General features: G+C 46.0%; 1 protein-coding gene across 3 annotated transcripts in view; it reads left to right on the top strand.

Annotated features, from left to right (window-relative positions):
- Window positions 1-21285, top strand: part of UBE2M (ubiquitin conjugating enzyme E2 M) — a 288535-nt gene that overhangs the window by 36250 nt on the left and 231000 nt on the right. For 2 of the 3 annotated variants that reach the window (XM_068240249.1, XM_068240252.1), the window contains exons 2-3: window positions 239-333; window positions 16878-16916. In XM_068240249.1, coding sequence (XP_068096350.1) covers window positions 239-333; window positions 16878-16916 — 134 coding nt within the window. The remainder of the gene's footprint in view (window positions 1-238; window positions 334-16877; window positions 16917-21285) is intronic. The other variant, XM_068240251.1, reaches the window with a different exon arrangement.

The following is a 21285-nucleotide window of genomic DNA, read 5'->3' as shown; positions in this document are numbered from 1 at the left end:
CTTTCAAACTAGAAATCCCAGCATATCATGACTACTGCCACTACTGGTGTTTTGTTGGCTAGAACAGCAACTGTTACCTGTAAGAAATCAGGATTTCTCTTCCACTTTAATATAATGCGGCACAAGATTGAATGGTAGATTCTAGTTGCCATGAATAAGAGGAATACTTCAAGCACTTTGAATTTTAGCGGTTGTGTTTCAGGTTTTGTATTAAACTGGCTGTTTATTTATGTTGCAGATATTAATGAGTTGAATTTGCCGAAGACCTGTGAAATCGAGTTCTCAGATCATGATGACCTGCTGAATTTCAAACTAGTCATCTGCCCTGATGAGGTATGTTATTGTCCTTTTTTTTAACAGTCAGTTTAGCAGATCAAAATCGGCGAGAGGATGGATATTTATTTTAATCTAGAATTCTTAACCTCCTTAGCGGTTTGCCCGTTTCAGGCATACCGTGCACTGGCCTCAGGAGTCCCCCATGCTTAATTAATTAGATCAAGTGGCTGCAAAACCTTTAGCTAGCACTAGGCTAGCTGGTACAGGTGTCCAGCACCCCCGATCGATTCCCCCCCGACCCCCCGTTTATACATTACCCAGCCTGGCTCCAGCGATCGGCGCAGCCTCCCCCGCACAGCTCCGGTCTCTCTATGGCAAGGATCAGGTTTACGCATGCCGTTGGTGACGTCCTGTGCGATCCACCCCATAGTGAAGAGCTGTGCGGGGAGGCTGCGCTGATCGCTGGGGCCAGGTTTGGTAATGTATAAACAAGAGGATTGGGGGTGCCTGGCACCTGTACTAGCTAGCCTAGTGCTAGCTAAAGGTTTTTCAGCCATTTGATCAAATTAATTAAGCATGGGGTCACAAACTAACAAAACCTCCTGAGCGGCGTAACGCTCAGGAGTTTAACTACTTTTGGACCTAGCGGCTCTGGCCCTTTAAGGACCAGAGCCTATTTTTCATTCTTTCCTTTGTGATCACTGATTGGCTCACAGTGGTAACAGGGTCAGGAGTCGATGAAATTGGAGCTCAGCTGTCGTTAGCCGAGTATTGAGCCAGCGGGGACGGGTCCCATGCACAGGAGCCATTGTAGTTAAAGGCTTAACCACTTCATGATCTCAGGTTTTTTCCCTTAAAAACCAAAACAGCGTTCATTTCAGCGCTCCTCCCATTCATTCAGCGATAACTTTATTGTTACTCATCACATCTAAATGATCTATATCTTGTGTTTTTTTTTTTGCCACCAGTTATTGGGGGTCATATTGGTTTTCAATAATTACATTATTTTTTATGCATTTTAAAGGGATAAACGAGGGAAAAATGAAAAAAATACACTATTTCTTTATTTCCATCCACTATAGGTTTAAAATAAACAAAGATACCATAGATAAAACCCACACATTGTATTTGTCCCGGGTGATCACAACATTTACCATAAGTAATGTTCCTAGTACTTTGTATGGCAACAGTATATTATTTGGAAGTAAGGCCTGGGGCACACCAAAACCCGCTAGCAGATCCGCAAAATGCTAGCAGATTTTGAAACGCTTTTTTTTCTGTAGCGTTTCACCTAGCATTTTGCGGTTTTGGGAAGCGTTTTTGGTGTAGTAGATTTCATATATTGTTACAGTAAAGCTGTACTGAACAGCTTCTGTAACAAAAACGCCTGCAAAACCGCTCTGAACTGCCGTTTTTCAGAGCGGTTTGCGTTTTTCCTATACTTTACATTGGAGGCAGAAACGCCTCCGCAATACAAAAAATGCCTCACCCCGGGAGTATGCATTTCAGCAAAACGCCTCTCGCTCTAGTGTGAACCAGCCCATTGAGATACATTGACCAAGCGTATCCGCAGCCGCAAACCCGCTCGGTGTGCACCAGCCCTAAAGGTGCATTTTTTTCTGTTTTCTCATTGTACTCTATTAGTAATTAAAAGCCCTCATCTGCAAAAGCAACAGCAATATATAATCATGACATACATATTTAAAAAGCTGAGTCCCTAAGGGAATGATTCATGTATTCTCTTTTCAACTCTGTCACTTTTTTTTTTTATTTTTTTAATTACAAGCGTTCTATTTTGGTGCAGAGTATATGAAAATCATTTTTATTGCTTTTCATTCAGTTTGCCGCAAAAAAAATTCACATGACACAGATTTCAGTTGTCAAAGACCCCAAATTACATTCTCTCGCTTGTCACGGTTAGAATGAATGATACCCTATATACATAATTGGATAGCTTTTTGGTCACCTGGCACGCTGTTAACACAGGTAGCACCACTGGATTTTTCAAGGACATTATCAGCCGACGTCCTGACGTCAGACGCCTCTGATCCAGCCCATAGCGCTGCCCGGCACTCATTGGTCCGGGCAGCGCAGGGCTCTGGCGGGGGGGGCTCTTCTGCCTCTGCGTGCGGGCAATCGCCCCAGAGCGGCGGCGATCTAGCTGTACGCGTGGCTAGCAAAGTGCTAGCTGCGCGTACAGCACTTTAAATGGCCCAAATCGCCCCACCAGGGGCTGAGATATCTTCCTGCGCGGCATAGCGCCAGGAAGGTTAATGAAGCAGTTATTCATTCCATGGATTTAGTCCATGAGACTTTTATTTTGACATCTAAGATAGTGGGTGGGGCAATATTTTTCCAGGACATGGCTATAGAAAGCCTAGTAGCTGTGAGTATATGTGTGATAAGTCGCATAGTATGTCTATTTATGCCTGGTATGGGTTTACCTAATAACATTATTAGGGATTCCAAGAGAACTTGAGAGCCACTTATGTCCAGGATCAGGGATTGTATGTTTTGCCACAAGGGGAGTTATCAGGGGACAAAACCAGAAGATCTGTTCAATAGTGCTCTTCTCTCTACATCCCCTCCAGTACAGGTCAGGGGAGTCGGGGTATACTTTTGATAGGATCTCTGGGTTCAGATACCACCGGTATAGAATTTTGTGAATGTTTTCCTTGATGTGAGTGCACATTGAAGAATGTTTGGCGTTTTCCCATATATCCTCCCAGTCTTGTAAGGAAATGGATGTGGAGAGAGAGCTTTCCCATTTTGACATATAGGTATGTGAGGGGATTAGGGAGCCTGATTTATTATGTAGAATTGTGTAAATTTGTGAGATTACTCCTTTCTGGTGACCTCTGTGGGGGCACAGTCGCTCAAAGGGAGTGTATGAGGAGATGGAAGTGGATTTATGAGTATGCTTATGTAAAAAGTGGCTAATCTGGTTAAATTCTAAGGATGTTTGAGGGGTGAAAGTAATCTTTTTTCCTCCAAGGTAGTCCTGGTTAGTAGCTTTTTAATGAGTGCATCTGTCCAATTATGAAGGTTAAAATAACCTAATAAGAACCATTTACTCATAAAGCTCTTTGAGGTTCCAGGAGGGAAAGATGGATTACCTAATATTGGGTATAATGGCGCGGTATTGGATCGTAGAAGTGCCATATGAACAGAAGATTTCCATATGGGGAGGGTGAAGGTAATCGTGGGGAGGAGGTTAGGTTGGGGTAGTTTAGGAGGGGATTCTGCCCAAATTAAGGAAGCCAGAGATAAATGGAAGTACATTAGTAGCTTCTATAAAAGCTCATTTGGAGAAAACCTTGAAGCTGGTCCAATTCGGTTAGTTGTCTCAAATGAGAAGCTAAGTAATAGTATTTTAAGTAAGGGAGGCCCAATCCGCCTAACTCCCTGGGAGAGAGGAACACTGATTTGAGGACTCTAGGGCTTCAATTCATCAAGCATTACCGCATTCGGTAATGCTGAAAACAGCTGACTTAACGGAGCACTTAAGAAAATGTTAATTCATCAAAGCGGTTACCGAATGAGAAGCTGAAATCGCAGAGCAATGAGATAAATTACCGACTTGTGCTCAACACATGTCAGCAAATGTCAGTAAATGTTAATTCATCAAGGTTACCACATTCGCTAGCACATTCGGTGATTATCTCCAGCTCTCCCCTGTCGTTACAGGCTTTGAAAGCCTTCTGTGTGAATGTTTTCATGATTAGCAGGAGCAGGCAGCCAATAGAAACAGCCCCTGTTCTCCTGCAAGTGCCGCTGATAGGTGCTGATAGGTCACACAGGCTTCTCCACACAAGCTTCCAGACCCCCCAGGCAGTGAGCAGAGAGAACGGGACAAAAGATATCCCCAGATTCCCTTCGGTGGTGTAACCCTTTGAGTCCCTGTTTGAATATGCAAAGATGCTGGTGGTGAAATCACCAAGCATGGCATTTGTAATGTCTCCAGGAAGTTCATCTACGTTGTGGCAAATAAGTAAAATGTTAAGAAAGACTGATCGACAGATTCAGAGCAGCAGAGGCAGTATAAGTAACAGTAAATATAACACGTTTACATAAAGGTGGCCATACACTGGTCGATTTGCCATCAGATTCGACCAACAGATAGATCCCTCTCTGATCGAATCTGATCAGAGAGGGATCGTATGGCCACCTTTACAGCAAACAGATTGTGAACCGATTTCAGCCTGAAACCGTTCACAATCTGTTGTGGTGGTGCTGCTGCTGCCCCCGCCCGCATACATTACCTGCTCCGCCGGCGCGACTCCAGTCCCCCGGTCACCGCTGCTCTGTCTGCGCTCTGGTCTCCAGGTCCGGCATGCCTCACTTCTTCTAGCCCGGCAGGAAGTTTAAACAGTAGAGGGCGCTCTACTGTTTAAACTTCCTGCCGGGCTAGAAGAAGTGAGGCATGCCGGACCTGGAGACCAGAGCGCAGACAGAGCAGCGGTGACCGGGAGACTGCAGTCGCGCCGGCGGAGCAGGTAATGTATGCGGGCTCTATTGCGTCGGTCGTCGGGCACTCGAACGCCGCTAGCGATGCGCTCTTTACCCGCGGGCGATCGACGGTTATTTTCCGCACGGCACGATCGACGGGATCGGACGAAATGGATCGAAATTCGGCGTGTAGCGTGAACGATTGGCAGCAGATTCGATCCCAGTGATCGAATCTGCTGTCGAAACGGGCGCAAATCGGGCCAGTGTATGGCCTGCTTAAAGGGATGTCTGGATGCCTTCTATTGTTATCAGCTTGTAACAACACAGGGACATTCCAAGCTGCTCTGCACCACTCTGCTGTTATCTAACAGCTTTTGATGAACTGAAGCCGTAGTACTTCAGTAACTTAACGAACCTCTACCACATGTGTGAAAATATTGATGAATTAGCACAGTGAAGTGTAAAATACCGAATGCGGTATTTTAAGGACTGGGATTTTGTTATCGAACACCCTTTGATGAATTGAAGCCTAGGTCTTTTATGATCCATATAAATTTGAGAAACTCCGATTGTAGGTTGGAAAGTTGAGTTGAGGGAACTTTGACTGGGAGGGTCTCAAAAAGGTATAGTAAGCGGGGTAGAATATTCATTTTAAGTGAGTATAACCTACCCAGCCAAGAAATGTTGTAAGCAGTCCACTTGTGAAGGTCCTGAAGTATCTTATGAATAAGGGATAGAAAATTTTGTTTATATATAGTTGAGTAAGTAGGAGTGAGAAAGATTCCCAAGTATTTAACCACTTAAGGACCGCCCCCAGCCGATGGGCGGCGGCAAAGACCGGGCCCAAACGACCGCAATACAACAACAACAACAACAACAAATAACATTTGTAAAGCGCTTTTCTCCCGTGGGACTCAAAGCGCATAAGCATGGCTCCGACCATCGTGGTACAGGGGAAGAATTTTATAAATCTGGAAATGCCAGGCTAAACAGGTGGCTTTTCAGTCTGGATTTGAATAGCTCCAGGGATGGTGCTGTCTTTACTGGGTGTGGTAGGGATTTCCAAAGAGTAGGGGCAGCATGACAGAAGGCTCTGTCTCCAGATTTTTTGAGGTGCACTCTGGGAGTGACCAAGTTTATAGAACTTGCTGATCTGAGGTTGTGAGGGGTGTGGTGCAGCTTCAGCAAGTCCTTCATGTATCCAGGGCCCAGATTGTGCAGGGATTTGAATGTCAGCAGTCCAATCTTGAAGAGTATTCTCCATTCTACTGGTAGCCAGTGCAGTGAGCGAAGGATCGGTGTAATGTGACAGTGGCGAGGCTGGTTTGTTAGCAATCTGGCAGCAGCATTCTGCACTAATTGCAGGCGACGCAAGTCTTTTTTGGGGAGGTCAGCATAAAGGGCATTGCAGTAGTCCAGCCGTGATGTGATGAAGGCGTGGATTAGGGTTGGAAGATCCTCTGGGGGAATCAGATGTTTAATCTTTGCAATGTTCTTCAGATGAAAGAAGGAAGATTTAACTACAGATGAAATTTGGTTTCTGAAACTCAATTCCCCATCGATTAGTACGCCAAGGCTGCGCACAAGGTTGGAGCTGTTTATGTCTGAATTCCCAATCCTGATTGGTGTTGCTTTAGGATAGAGCTGTTTTGATGGCGAGCACTGGCTTTGGACAAACAGGACCTCAGTTTTGTCAGCATTCAGTTTCAACCAGTTATCATTCATCCATGCCTGAAGCTCAGCTAAGCAAGAGTTTATTTTTGGGGTAGGGTCTGTTCCACCAGGTTTGAAGGACAGGTATAGCTGTGTGTCATCGGCGTAGCAGTGGTACGTCAGGCCATGTCGTTGGATAAGTGTACCGAGTGGCAACATGTAGATTGCAAACAGCAGAGGGGATAGGATTGATCCTTGTGGCACTCCGAATTGTAGAGGTGCAGGTTTGGACATTATAGGTCCTAGGGATACTCTCTGTGTTCTGTCAGTCAGGAATGATCTGAACCACTGGAGGACTGATCCACTGATGCCACAGTACTCCTGCAGTCTGTTAAGCAGGATTTCATGGTCAACTGTATCAAAAGCAGCTGAGAGATCCAACAGGATTAGGATGGAGCATTCCCCTCTGTCCCTTGCCATGAGCAGATCGTTGCAGACTTGGATGAGGGCTGTTTCACAGCTGTGGTGTTTCTTAAAGCCAGATTGTAGAGGGTCCAGGATGTTGTTTACTGACAGCCTGGTTTCAAGTTGCAGATAGACAGCCTTTTCAATAACTTTACCTAAGAAGGGGAGGTTGGAGACAGGTCTGTAGCTGCTCATAGCATCTGGATCCATGGAAGGTTTTTTGAGAAGGGGCTTGATGATTCCTTCTTTTAGAGAGGTAGGAAACCTCCCTGCTTGCAGAGAGCAATTTACTATTTTGTGAAATGCTGGACCAAGCAGGTCAGGGCATTTCAGCATATGTTTAGTTGGTCCAGGGTCCAGGTCGCAGGTTGTCTGGTGGAGACGACAGAGGGTGTCTGAGATCTCTTCCTCACTAATACTTTTGAAATCAGTCCAGGGTGTTAGGTTGTTTTTGCAGCTATTTCCATTAGTTGCATGAGTCTTGGGTGCTGTGGACTGAATGAGAGACCGAATAGAAGATACTTTGTCGGCAAAGTAGCAGGCAAATTTCTCACATAGCTCCTTTGAGGGAGTTATAGTGGGGTTAATAGTGGGGTTAATACGCCCATCGGCGGGGGCGGCTGCGGGCGTGGTTATGCGGCGATCGTGTCATTCGCGACGTGATCAGCCGCCGGCGACTGGCTCCGCCCCCTCGCACTGTAACCCGCCGACCGTTCGGAAGCGCCGGCGGGTTACGAGCACCCATATCGCCGCATGTACATTGTATAATAGGCTTTGTAATGTATACAAAGCCTATTGTACAGGCTGCCTCCTGCCCTGGTGGTCCCAGTGTCCGAGGGACCACCAGGGCAGGCTGCAGCCACCCTAGTCTGCACCCATGCACACTGATCTCCCTGCCCCCTGATCGCCCACAGCACCCCTCAGACCCCCCCGCCCACCCCCCAGACCACTGTTTGCACCCAGTCACCCCCCTAATCACCCATCAATCACTCCCTGTCACTATCTGTCAACGCTATTTTTTTTTTTAACCCTAAACTGCCCCCTGTTCCCTCCTGATCACCCCCCCCACCCCTCAGATTCTCCCCAGTCCCCGTCCCCCCCCAGACCCCCCCTGTGTACTGTATGCCTATCCCCCCTGTAATAACCCACTGATCACCTGTCAATCACCCCCCGTCACTGCCACCCATCAATCTGCCCCTTGCGGGCAATCTGATCACCCACCCACACCAATAGATCGCCCGCAGATCCGACATCAGATCACCTCCCAAGTGCAGTGTTTACATCTGTTCTCTACCCTAAACACCCACTAATCACCCATCAATCACCCCCTATCACCACCTGTCACTGTTACCCATCAGATTAGACCCTAATCTGCCCCTTGCGGGCACCCAATCACCCACCCACATGCTCAGATTGCCCTTAGACCCCCCCCTTATCAATTTGCCAGTGCATTATTTACATCTGTTATTCCCTGTAATAACCCACTGATCACCTGTCAATCACCTGTCAATCACCCATCAATCACCCATCAATCACCCCCTGTCACTGCCACCCATCAATCAGCCCCTAACCTGCCCCTTGCGGGCAATCTGATCACCCACCCACACCAATAGATCGCCCGCAGATCCGATGTCAGATCACCTCCCAAGTGCAGTGTTTACATCTGTTCTCTACCCTAAACACCCACTAATTACCCATCAATCACCCCCTTTCACCACCTGTCACTTTTACCCATCAGATTAGACCCTAATCTGCCCCTAGGGCACCCAATCACCCGCTCACACCCTCTGAACGCCCTCAGACCCCAGCCCTGATCACCTCGCCAGTGCATTCTTGCATCCATTTCGCCCCTCTAATCACACCTTGAGACACCCATCAATCACCTCCTGTCACCACCTGTCACCCCCTAGCACACCTACCCATCAGATCAGGCCCTAATTTGCCCCGTGTGGGCTCCTGATCAATCGGCCAAACCCTCAGATCCCCCTCAGATCCCTTTCCAATCACCTCCCTAGTGCATAGATTGTATCTATTTTCCCCTCTAACCACCCCCTGAGACACCCATTAATCACCTCCTGTCACCCCCCTAGCACTCCTATCCATCAGATCAGGCCCAATACAACCTGTCATCTAAGAGGCCACCCTGCTTATGACCGGTTCCACAAAATTTGCCCCCTCATAGACCACCTGTCATCAAAATTTGCAGATGCTTATACCCCTGAACAGTCATTTTGAGAAATTTGGTTTCCAGACTACTCACGGTTTTGGGCCCGTAAAATGCCAGGGCAGTATAGGAACCCCACAAGTGACCCCATTTTAGAAAGAAGACACCCCAAGGTATTCTGTTAGGTGTATGATGAGTTCATAGAAGATTTTATTTTTTGTCACAAGTTAGCGGAAATTGATTTGTATTTTTTTTTTCACAAAGTGTCATTTTCCGCTAACTTGTGACCAAAGTATGGCGAGTTCATAGAAGATTTTATTTTTTGTCACAAGTTAGCGGAAAATGACACTTTGAAAAAAAACAATTAAAATCTATTTCCGCTAACTTGTGACAAAAATTAAAAATCTTCTATGAACTCACCATACTCCTAACGGAATACCTTGGGGTGTCTTCTTTCTAAAATGGGGTCATTTGTGGGGTTCCTATACTGCCCTGGCATTTTAGGGGCCCTAAACCGTGAGGAGTAGTCTTGAAACCAAATGTCGCATAATGACCTGTGAAATCTTAAAGGTACTCATTGGACTTTGGGCACCTTAGTGCAGTTAGGGTGCAAAAAAGTGCCACACGTGGTATCGCCGTACTCAGGAGAAGTAGTATACTGTGTTTTGGGGTGTATTTTTACACCTACCCATGCTGAGTGGGAGAAATATCTCTGTAAATAGACAATTGTGTGTAAAAAAAAAATCAAAAAATTGTCATTTACGGAGATATTTCTCCCACTCAGCATCGGTATGTGTAAAAATACACCCCAAAACACATTATACTACTCCTGAGTACGGCAATACCACATGTGTGGCACTTTTTTGCAGCCTAACTGCGCTAAGGGGCCCAAAGTTCATTGAGCATCTTTAGGCTTTACAAGGGTGCTTACAATTAGGCACCCCCCAAAATGCCAGGACAGAGAACACACCCCACAAATGACCCCATTTTGGAAAGTAGACACTTCAAGGTATCCAGAGAGGAGCATAGTGAGTCCGTGGCAGATTTCATTTATTTTTGTTGCAAGTTAGAAGAAATGGAAACTTTTTTTATTTATTTTTTTTTGTCTCAGTGTCATTTTCCGCTAACTTGTGACAAAAAATAATCTTCTATGAACTCACCATGCCTCTCAGTGAATATTTTGGGATGTCTTCTTTCCAAAATGGGGTCATTTGGGGGTGCATTTATACTATCCTGGAATTTTAGCACCTCATGTAACATGACAGGTGGGCAGAAAAGTCGGAAATGCTTCAAAATGGGAAAATTCACTTTTGACACCATAGTTTGTAAACGCTATAACTTTTACCCAATCCAATAAATATACACTGAAAGGTTTTTTTTTTTAATCAGACGTAGCACAATAACTTTCGCGCTGAAATGTATAGGAAATTGTACTTTTATTTGAAAAATGTCAGCACAGAAAGTTAAAAAAGTATTTTTTTTGACAAAATTCATGTCTTTTTTGATGAATATAATAAAAACTAAAAATCGCAGCAGCAATCAAATAGAACCAAAAGAAAGCTGTATTAGTGACAAGAAACGGAGGTAAAATTCATTTAGGTGGTAGGTTGTATGACCGAGCAATAAACCGTGAAAGCTGCAGTGGTCTGAATGAAAAAAGGCTCTGGTCCTTAAGGGGCGAAAAGACTGTGGTCCTCAAGTGGTTAAGGGTCTGCGTTCTCCATTTGTAGGGATAATGAGATTGTAGGATGCGTAGTAGTTCAGAGGGGATTTTGATTGGTAATGCTTCAGTTTTGTCTTGGTTAATGTAACGATCGGTGTAACACAGAGAGGATCTGATTACCGGTGATCTGCAGTATCACTGGGAATACAGATATGTACCAGATTATTGATGATCTGCAGTATCACCGATAATCAGATATATATACTAACCTCTGGACACCTGAGTGGTGGAGTAGTGTTTGGTGCAACAGTAATACTTAGAGGACTAGGCCTCAGGGCAGTAAAGAGTACTGCACAATTCCTTCCGAAAACCTGAACTCTCCCGGAGTGAGGAGTCAGGCTGAGAGTAGGAAGGACAACCTAGAGTGACACTCAGGAGGGAGTGTCACTACCAGGACTGGGAACCGCCTCTGACAGTAAGGTTGGTTCTCGAGGTCGGACAAACCGGGTTGTAACCACACAGACAGATACAGTACAGATTCAGAAGACAGATGTGGCGTCCAATAAACAAGCAGGGTTCGGCAACAGCGTATCAGAAATATCGAGGTACAGAATCAGGAGGCAGATGCAGAGTCTTAGGGCGAGCCGGGGTTCGGCAACAGAGTAACAGAATAGCAAGGTACAGGATCAGAGTTCAGAAGAATAGTCAGGCAAGCAGAAGGTCATAACAGATAATACAGTATTATTTCCTAACGCTAAGATCCGTGGCCGTCAACACCTTTGGAAACTATGCTAGAACACAGATACAGACAGGTCTGAGTGCTACCACGTTGTGTTCGCAACGCCAGACAACCAGCAACTGAACAGCCAGCAGTATATATACACAGCTACTTTCCAGCACCTCCCTAAGTGCTGGACCAATGAGAGGACACAGAATTGTCAGCTGACCAGCTTGGTCAGCTGACCTACTTCTGGCTGCCATATAAGTTTTGCCTCTCTGCGCGCACGCGCGTCATTCTGAATCTTGGTGGACTATCACTCCCAGCCACACCAGTACTGTCTTGCAATGTGCTTGCTGACTCGTGCGCGGGGTTGGTCGCACTGCCATCAGCCGCGGCGGCCTTCCCGCGCTGGGTCAGACTACTCGAAACAGGCCCATGCGTGCTAACTGCCGCGTCGGACACGGCGGTTTTTCCGCGTTCTGCCACGCCATGCGCGGAAAGAGCCGCCTCCCACTGACTCATGGCGGCGGCTCTTCCGCGTTTTCTCACAGTTAAGATTTAAAAATTGGAAAGAGATTGAAATTTAGAGATGGTCTTATGTAGGCTTGGGAGTGAAATTAAGGGTTGTGTGATGGTGAGTAAGATGTCGTCTGCAAATAGTGACATTTTATAGTCATGATTATTTTGTTGCACACCATGTATATTTGGATTTAATCTATTTGCTGAGGCAAGGGGTTCTATACTAAAAGCAAAAAGGAGGGGTGAGAGGGGGCATCCTTGTCGCGTGCCATTGTGGATTTGGAAAGGGTTAGGGGAGGAAGTTTAATTGTGGAAGTTGGAGAGGAATAAAGGAAGCGTAGAAGTAGAATGAAGGGGCCATCAAATCCTTGATGCTCTAGGACTCTGAATAGAAAAGGCCAAGATAATCTATCGAACCCCTTCTTTGCATCTAAACTTAGGAGCAGAGAGGGTCTTCCAGATTTGTTCATAAGTGAGATAAAATTGGTTGCTTTCCTAGTGTTGTCTCCAGCTTGACGACCTGAGATGAAGCCTACTTGGTCATTATTGACTAATGAAATTAGGATAGAGTTGAGGCAGTTGGCCATTGTTAAAGAGACTCCGTAACAAAAATTGCATCCTGTTTTTTATCATCCTACATGTTCCAAAAGCTATTCTAATGTGTTCTGGCTTACTGCAGCACTTTCTACTATGACAGTCTCTGTAATAAATCAATGTATCTTTCCCCTATCAGACTTGTCGGCCTGTATCTGGAAGGCTGCCAAGTTCTTCAGTGTTGTGGTTCTGCTATGAACTCACCCTTCCTGGCCCCTCTATGCACACTGCCTGTGTATTATTTAGATAAGAGAGAAGAGAGAAGCTGCTCTAATCAGCTGGATAAATCGTCCTCTGAGCTGGCTGGGCTTTCACATACTGAGGAATTACAAACAAGGGCAAAGCTGTTTGCAGGAAGAAAAGAGCAGCCTGAAACTTCAGTGCATGGGGGAAAGAAACACACAAATGATCTCTTGAGATTCAAAAGGAATGCTGTATACAGCCTGCTTATGTATGGATGTATTTTTTATGTGTGGACATACTGTACATCAACCTACTTCCTGTTTTGGTGGCCATTTTGTTTGTTTACAAACAAACTTTTTAAAACTGTTTTTTAACCACTTTTAATGCGGCGAGGAGCGGCGAAATTATGACAGAGGGTAATAGGAGATGTCCCCTAACGCACTGGTATGTTTACTTTTGAGCGATTTTAACAATACAGATTCTCTTTAAAGTGATACATTTCAGATCCGAATTTAATAGGGATATTGGTCGATAACTTTGGGGGAGTTGTGGGTCTTCCCCTCTTTAGGGATCACTGTGAGAAGAGAGTTGAGCATAGCTGTGGGAGGGTTTTCACCTTTCATGATTCTATTAGCTAGGGTGACCAAGTAAGGTGTTAGGATGGATTCAAATTTTTTATAGTATGAATAAGGAAGGCCATCTGGTCCTGGACTTTTTGAGCAAGGAAGTAATTTTAGAACATTTGAGATTTCGATGGATGTAATAGGGGAATTTAGTTGCTTGCGTTGTTCATCAGAGAGTTTAGGCAGATTAAGTGGTGCTACGAAAGCATCTACATCCGATAGAAAAGAGGGGTCATTAGATTGGTTATGAAGGTCATAAAGTCGTGCATAGTAGTCTGAAAAGATTTGCAATTTTGTGGGTCATGATGTGTTATGCCTTCAGGATCCTTCATAGAATTGACTGATTGTTGGGAGGATTTAGGGTTTAGTTTGCGAGCGAGGATTGTGTGGGGTTTATTGCTCCTTTCAAAGAAGAGTTGATTGGACCATCTCAAGCTTTTCTCCAGTTGGGTCAGCTGGAGGGAATGAATATCCTGCTTAATTTGTTGCGTATTAGAGTAATGAGTATGTGAGGGGGTGGCTTTATAGTTTTGTTGGGCTACAGAAAGTGAGTTTTGAAGGGATAGAAGTTTTTGTGAAAAGAAACGTTTTTGTCTAGTGCCCTCAGCTATAAAGAGGCCTTGTATAAAGGCTTTGTGGGCCTCCCAAACCATACCGTATGAGGAAATAGAATGGATATTAGTGGTAAAGAATGATTGGAGTTCTTCTGTGAGTTTGGATACTAGAGATTTGTCGTGTAGGAGTGATTCATTCAGTCTCCAATTGAATGTTTTGTGGGGTTTAAGGAACCAGTTAAGGTCTAAACTCTAAAGTGACACATTGGTGATCAGACCATGCCATGGGGGATATATTTTGAGTTTTCCGGCAGGGGTAGTAGGGAGGGATTAGCAAAGAAGTAATCAATACGGGAGTGTGAGGCGTGAGGGGAGAGAAGGAAGTGTATTCAGTTAAGGTTGGATTGCATATTCTCCAAATCTAAGAGGTTATGTTTTCTCATTAGGGCTCTAAATTTTCGTGAGTTGCAGTCGTGTGTAGAGCTTGATTGGGTGGAGGGAGATATGCTTCTGTCTTTGCTGAAAAAGCTAGGTTGAAATCTCCTCCTGGTATGAGAGCGCCCACCATTTCTTTATGAAGTTTAGATTAAAAAAAAGGTCCAAAAGGCTGTTTGCTGGTTATTAGGGACATATACATTGGCTAGGGTTATTGGTTTACCCGCTAGAGAACCTATTCATATTATGAAGTGTCCAATTTTATCCTGTATAGTTTTAGAAATGTGTAGGGGAGTATTGGATTTATGGATAATAGCTACTCCTGCTCGTTTAGTCAGCCCAGAAGCCAAATATACCCCAGAGTAGTGTCTGTTATTTAGACGAATTGGGTCTTGTTTACGTATATGTGTTGGGGCATTGCTATGTCAATGTCAATTTTTTTTAGATCCTTTAGAAGGGAGAGTCTCTTCTGGGGTATATTGAGGCCCTTTGTGTTCAAGGTGAGAAGTTTAACCATGGTCTAATAGTTGTGAGTTATTGTATATGGAAGGTAGGTTGGACCACTGTGACTCATTTAAGTAAGGAAGGAAAAGGAAAAACCTGGGAACATGGTTCAAAGATAACATAAACAGAACAATAACTGATAATTTCAACCGTGAAATAGTAAGGATGCCACTGTATGTTATGTGGCCACAAGGTGAGACAGCTAAATATAGCTGTTAGAGTAAGATCGCCTCAGAAATGCCCGAGTCATATAAGAGTCGTGCAGTTTCGAGTATGGATCTCCTGAGGTACATGTGGAGTCACCAGGGGGTGACAGCCTGGAGCCGCTGCATCAATATATACTAGCATAGGTATCCGAGATCAGCTGAATTATGAAATTTCACGGGATGTAAGCATCATAAAGTGAGCATTGAAAGAATGTAATTTAGTAAGGAAGGCCCTCTGTTGATGTAGAGAGCAGATAAGTCTAGCTTAGCTTGGGAGGGCTTCCATTTCCTCAGAATTTTGAGTGTACGTTAGGGATCGGACCGGTACTCTTGTCCAGTCTGAGATGTGACGGGTTTTTCTTGGAGGAGATAAAGCAGATAGAGATCTGAGATGTAGAGTCGAGGTAGCGGGTGGGGGTCTGAGACCCATCTGTTTCAAAAACATTGGAGCATCATCCAGATCTGAGAGTGTGAAAGTCATTCCCTGGCGATTGACTATGAGGCGAAAGGGAAAGCCCCAATTGTAGAGGATGTTTGCTTCTTTCAGAAGATGAGTGACAGGCTTAAGAGCTCTGCGTTTTGCTAGTGTGATTAATGAGAGATCGTTGTATATATGAAGCTCGTCTTTTTTAAATGAGATTGAGGGGGTATTGCGGATAGCTTGCAGTAGAGCTTCTTTGGCTTCATAGTAATGTAGTCTAGCAATTATATCTTTTGGTCTTTGTGCTGATTGTGCACGCTCTCCCAGTGATCTGTGAGTTCTGCCCATGCGCCACAGCTCGTCTGGAATGTCTGGAACTAATTATTTAAACAGTTCAGTTAGGTGGGTTTTAATTTGGTCAGGTTTCACTGACATTGAGACTCCCTTCACGTGTACATTTTGTCTCCTGTCTCTATTCTCAGAGTCCTCTTGTGCTGTGTGGAGTGATTTTAAATCAGTTTGCATAAGATGCTGCTCATCCTCTAGCTCTCCCTGCTTTACTGCTAAAGTGTCCATTTTACTTTCCAGGGCGCTTGTGCGTTCCCCCAGGCCTGCAATATCTGTCTTGAGTTCTTTAAAGGGAACCTTAACTGAGAGGGGTATGGATATTTCATTTTAAACAATACCAGTTGCCTGGCAGTCATGTTGATCTCAGTGACCAAAGTAGTGACTGAATCAGACCCCTGAAACAAGCATGCAGCTAAACCAGTCTGACTTCAGTCAGAGCACCTGATCTGCATGCTTGTTGATGGGCTGTGGTTAAAAGTATTAGAGACACAGGATCAGCAGGAGAGTCAGGCAACTGGTATTATTGGGAGAGTAATAGAAACTGTTTCACAGTCAGTGCATTTTTTCAGATTGTTTCCTGTTTTCCTTGTTTAGGGCTGGTGCACACCGAGCGGCTTTTTGGGCGTTTTCAGATCCGCTTGCGGCTGCGGATCTGCTTGGTCAATGTATCTCAATGGGGTGGTGCACACCAGAGCGGCAGGCGTTTTGAAGAAACGAAAAATGCCTGGGTGAGGCATTTTTTGGATTGCGGGTGCGTTTCTGCCTCAATGTTAAGTATAGGAAAAACGCAAACCGCTCTGAAAAACGGCACTTCAGAGCGGTTTGCCAGGCGTTTTTTGTTACAGTAGCTGTACAGTAACAGCTTTACTGTAACAATACAGGAAATCTACTATACCAAAACCGCTAGACAAAACCGCAAAACGCTAGCTGAAACGCTACAGAAAAAGAAGAAAAAGCGTTTCAAAATCTGCTAGCATTTTGCGGATCTGCTAGCAGGTTTTGGTGTGCACCAGCCCTTAGTTACAAGACCAGAGACTAGTGTGATGTTTTATTTACATAGTTTAGGGAACTAATATGTTTTATTTTCTTTCTGTTAAAGGGATTTTACAAAGGTGGAAAATTTGTCTTCAGTTTTAAGGTGAGTCAGTAATTGTCTGTATGATGTCTTAGAAATGAGGAGAAAAAAAAATGTTGTTTTTGCCCATAACCTCCCTGGCGTTCTGGACGAGCTAGGCTCGTCCAGAGACGCCGGAGGTCACCGCTCAGGCCCCACTGGGCCGATTTGAATATATATTGCTTGCTGCGTGTCCTACCTAGTCGCCGCTGATCCGCCGCTACCCGCCGCGATACAGGGCCCCCCCCACCCGAGACCCCGTGCGCTGCCTGGCCAATCAGTGCCAGGCTGCGCTGAGGGGTGGATCGGGACTCCCTGTGACGTAACGACGTCGGGGGAAGCCCTCAAGGAAATCCCGCTCAGAACGGGATTTCCGGACGGGTAATTGCGCCGGCGGCGATCAGAGGGCAGGGAGGGACGCCGCAGGGAGGGGGGAATCATGTAGCTAGCGCTAGGCTAGCTACATGATAAAAAAAAAATCTGCAAAAAACTTTCCCGCGGCCATCAGAACGCCAGGCAGGTTTTAAAATGTATTTATTACACTTAATGGTAACTTAACAAATGTTTGTAATATTAAACAAAGGAAGCCTCAGTATACACAAACACAGTTTACGTTTTTATTTAATCTGAGGAACAGAGTTACCGAAAACACCTTGATTTACAGATTGCCCAGCAAGCTCATGGTGAACCAGAACTCGTAAGCGTGTGTATGGGGCTAAAAAGGATCAAAAAGCCCTCTTACTAAAAATGCTATGCAAAACAGAAATTTGCTTTCCTAAAACGGAAGGTATTTGTGATTATTCAAATTGGAGTGAGCATATGAGTGCTCACAATTTATCACTGCTAAAGCGCTGAGCTCGCTGAGAATCTCAGTGAATTCTACTGTAGAGTTGAGCCCCCACAGCTACGGGCACCTCCCCACTCCCCTGCCTCTGAGGCCTCGCGACCAAACTCGCCCCCTCCACCGGTGAACAAGGCTGATGTTCTGAAAACACTTGTTAAGGATCAATGTCAGGAAAGCCTCTGGCCCGGACGGTGTGTCACCAGCCTGCCTGAAAAACGGCGCTCGACAGCTCCCCCCTATTCTTTTCTCCATCTTCAACAAGTCCCTTCAGACCGGTAAAGTCCCCGCTTGCTTCAAGAGGTCCACCATCATCCCTGTCCCCAAAAAGCAGGGCGTCACCGACCTCTACAACTTCAGGCCCGTGGCACTTTACATCAGTCATCATGAAGGTTCTTGAAAGTATGGTGCTTCCCCTCCTCAAGCTCACCACTGAGGCCCTGCTGGATCAGCACCAGTTTGCATACAGAGCAAACAGGTCCACTGACGACGCCATCAATATCTGCCTGGAGCTCGTCCATGATCATCTGGACAAACCCGGCACGTATGCCAGGATCCTCCTTCTTGACTTCAGCTCAGCGTTTAATACCATCAGCCCCAAAATACTTCAGGAGAACCTTGTCGCACTCGGGGTCCACCCCACTCTACGCCTGTGGATCACAGACTTCCTCACCAACAGATCCCAGGTCGTAAAGCTGGGCACCATCTCCTCTCAACCTCGGATTACAAATACATGAGCACCACAAGGGTGCGTCCTGTCGCCGTTCCTGTTCTCCCTGTACACGACTGCTTGCAGATCCACAGCGGACTCCGTCAAAGTGATCAAATTTGCGGACGACACCACCATTGTCGGTCTCATCACTAAAAATGACGAGGAAGCGTACCGCCTCCAGGTTGAGAGCATCTGCCACTGGTGTAGGGAGAACGGGCTGGTCCTAAACACGGCAAAAACTGTGGAGATGATTGTTGATTTTAGGAAGCACGCCAACGCCCCCCCTCCAATCCATGTTGAGGACAAAGAAGTTGAAAGAGTTCCTTGTGTCCGACTTCTGGGCACAACCATCTCCCAACGACCTGAAGTGGAAGGCAAACGCCTCCTACGTCCAAAGGAAAGCCCAGCAGAGGTTATTCTTTCTCCGGCAACTGAAGAAGTTAGGCATGTCCCCGAATCTTCTGACCAGCTTCTACTCTGCTACAATTGCATCTGTCCTCTGCTCTTCCATCCTAGTCTGGTACGCCAGCTCCTCAGCCAGCGACAGACACAAATTACATAGAGTCATCAGATCAGCGGAGAGAATTATAGAAAAACCGCTACCCACTCTGGACCTCCTCTACTATTCAAGGCTGAGCTCCAGGGCCCTGAGGATTGCAAAAGACCCCTCACACCCAGGCAACCATTTTTTCAGCCAGCTTCCTTTGGGCCGGAGGTATCGGACCATCTACACCAGGACCACTAGACACAGAAACAGCTTCTTCCCCTCAGCTGTAAACTCACTAAACTCTCTCCACGCACTCCCCACCACAGCATTTTTGGCGTCACATATATCCATAGCAGCGCCAAGCCCAGTGAATAACTAGTGTTGTGCAACTATACTAAAATTGAGTGGTTTTTTTTGCTTGCATGTTCTTTGTTTTTTTTTTCTCTGTATAAAATGTCTGACATAGTGTTGATCCTTACTGATGTTTTCAGTGTACCTATCCTACCTGTATCCTGTACGTGCCAAGACCAATTCCGGGCACGACCCAGTCGTGCTTGGCGAAAATAAAGATTCTGATTCTGATAAATGTGCAAAATGTGCTAAATGTGCTGTCCCTAAAAGCTAAACACACCTCCAGAACCGCTTGAATGTTCACCATGAGCTTGCTGGACATTCTGTAACACTGGGTGTTTAAAATCCTACCCCATAGAACTATATTAATCCATGTCATGCACTGATGAGGACCAACCAGTCTGAAAAAATCGTTATGCATGTTGGATTAATGTGGCTCTAATATTAACAAGCTGACACATCATGCAGTGGCTGGATAGTGTACTGGTCACGACCTCCACCTCTGAGGCAGGGACCAAGGTTTGAATCTCTGCTCTTCCTGATCAGTTAGCTCGCACCTGTTCAGTTGGGAGACCTTGGGCAAGACTCCCTAACACTGCTACTGCCTATAGAGCCTGTCCTAGTGACTCTTGCGCTTTGAGTTCGCCAGGAGAAAAGCACACTATAACTGTTCTGTGTCTTGTCTTGTCTTGCCTATCATTGCATTCCGGTGGTTCTGGAGATGTTTAGCTTTCAGGGACAACAAAAGGGATGATTTTCATATTCTGCAGTAATTCATTGTGTATGCTCACTCCATTATGAATAATCGCAAATACCTTCTTTAACTGCTTCCGGAATGCGGTAATTGAAATCTACATCGTTTGTGGCTGCTTATTCCTGCCAGGGCATAGATTTCAGTTACCGTGCTGCATGGACTTACCACTCGCCAATCTCTCCCTCGCCGCAGGCCTCTCACTCTGCCTTCGCTATGACGTCAGAGCTCTGTGAGACAGTCAGGAGCCGATTTCATTGAGATTGGCTCACATTGATGACTGCTCACACAGCTCTGCCATCATAGCGACGGCAGCGTGAGGGGCCTGCAGCGATGCCTGAGTGGCGGCTCCAGACAGCGATTCGTCCTTAAGCCCTGTTTTTAGGTACCAACAGTCTCTGGTTCTTAACCACCTTACAACTGCCTAACGCCGATTGGGGGCTGCAAGGTGGCTCCCCTAGGACCGCCTAACGCCGAAAGGCGCCAAGTCCTGGGAGTGTTTTGCAGGGGATCATCTGTGCTTGAGTGGTGGAGCTACGCTCCATCAACAGTCTGCCAGCGGCGGTCGCCGCTAGCAGACTGAAAAGAAAAGGAATGGCCGTTTCTATTTGTTGTACAGCACTGCCATCTACTGCAGCGCTGTACTGGGGACAGCCCTGTCACTTGGCTGTCCCTTGGAGGGGAAAGAAAATTGATCTCTCTCATATGATTGCTGATGCCTATGAGAGACTATCTCGCTGATTGGATCTCGGTGAGAGGGAGAAAAAAGTCATTTTTATATATGTTACGGCCAGAACCCGAAGTTTGGCCACTTCTAGTTCTGGCCGGCCACTTCGGGTTCTGGCCGGCCAATTTGCGAAGTGGCCGCTGCGCTGCGGCCAATGTTAGACATGGATTGTTTACTCTGATATTAATGTATCTTCTGGCCGCAGCGCAGCGGCCAAACGTATTAATTTGTTGCAATTAAGCCGGCGGCAATGTAACAATTCAAGCCGCCGGCTTTTTATCTGCCTCTCTCTCTCTCTCCTCTTATGGCCAGCCGGTGGGGGACACGCGAGTCCCCCAGAGTCGTTCGTCGCAGCAGGGGCAGCAGAGCGGGGAGGCTGCAGACATTGCTTCTGCCAGCACCCGCTCTGCAAGAACGGCAGGCTTCCCTGCCGCAACGAACGACTCCGGGGGGATACTCGTGTCCCCGCCCGGCTGCCCATAGGAGAGCGAGAGAGGCGGGGGGAGGAGAGAGAGGCGGGGGGG

This window comes from Hyperolius riggenbachi, chromosome 6, assembly GCF_040937935.1.
Source record: "Hyperolius riggenbachi isolate aHypRig1 chromosome 6, aHypRig1.pri, whole genome shotgun sequence".
Taxonomy (NCBI): Eukaryota; Metazoa; Chordata; class Amphibia; order Anura; family Hyperoliidae; genus Hyperolius; species Hyperolius riggenbachi.
The sequence above is the reverse complement of the archived record's forward strand: the minus strand, read 5'-3'. Positions and strand labels throughout refer to the sequence as shown.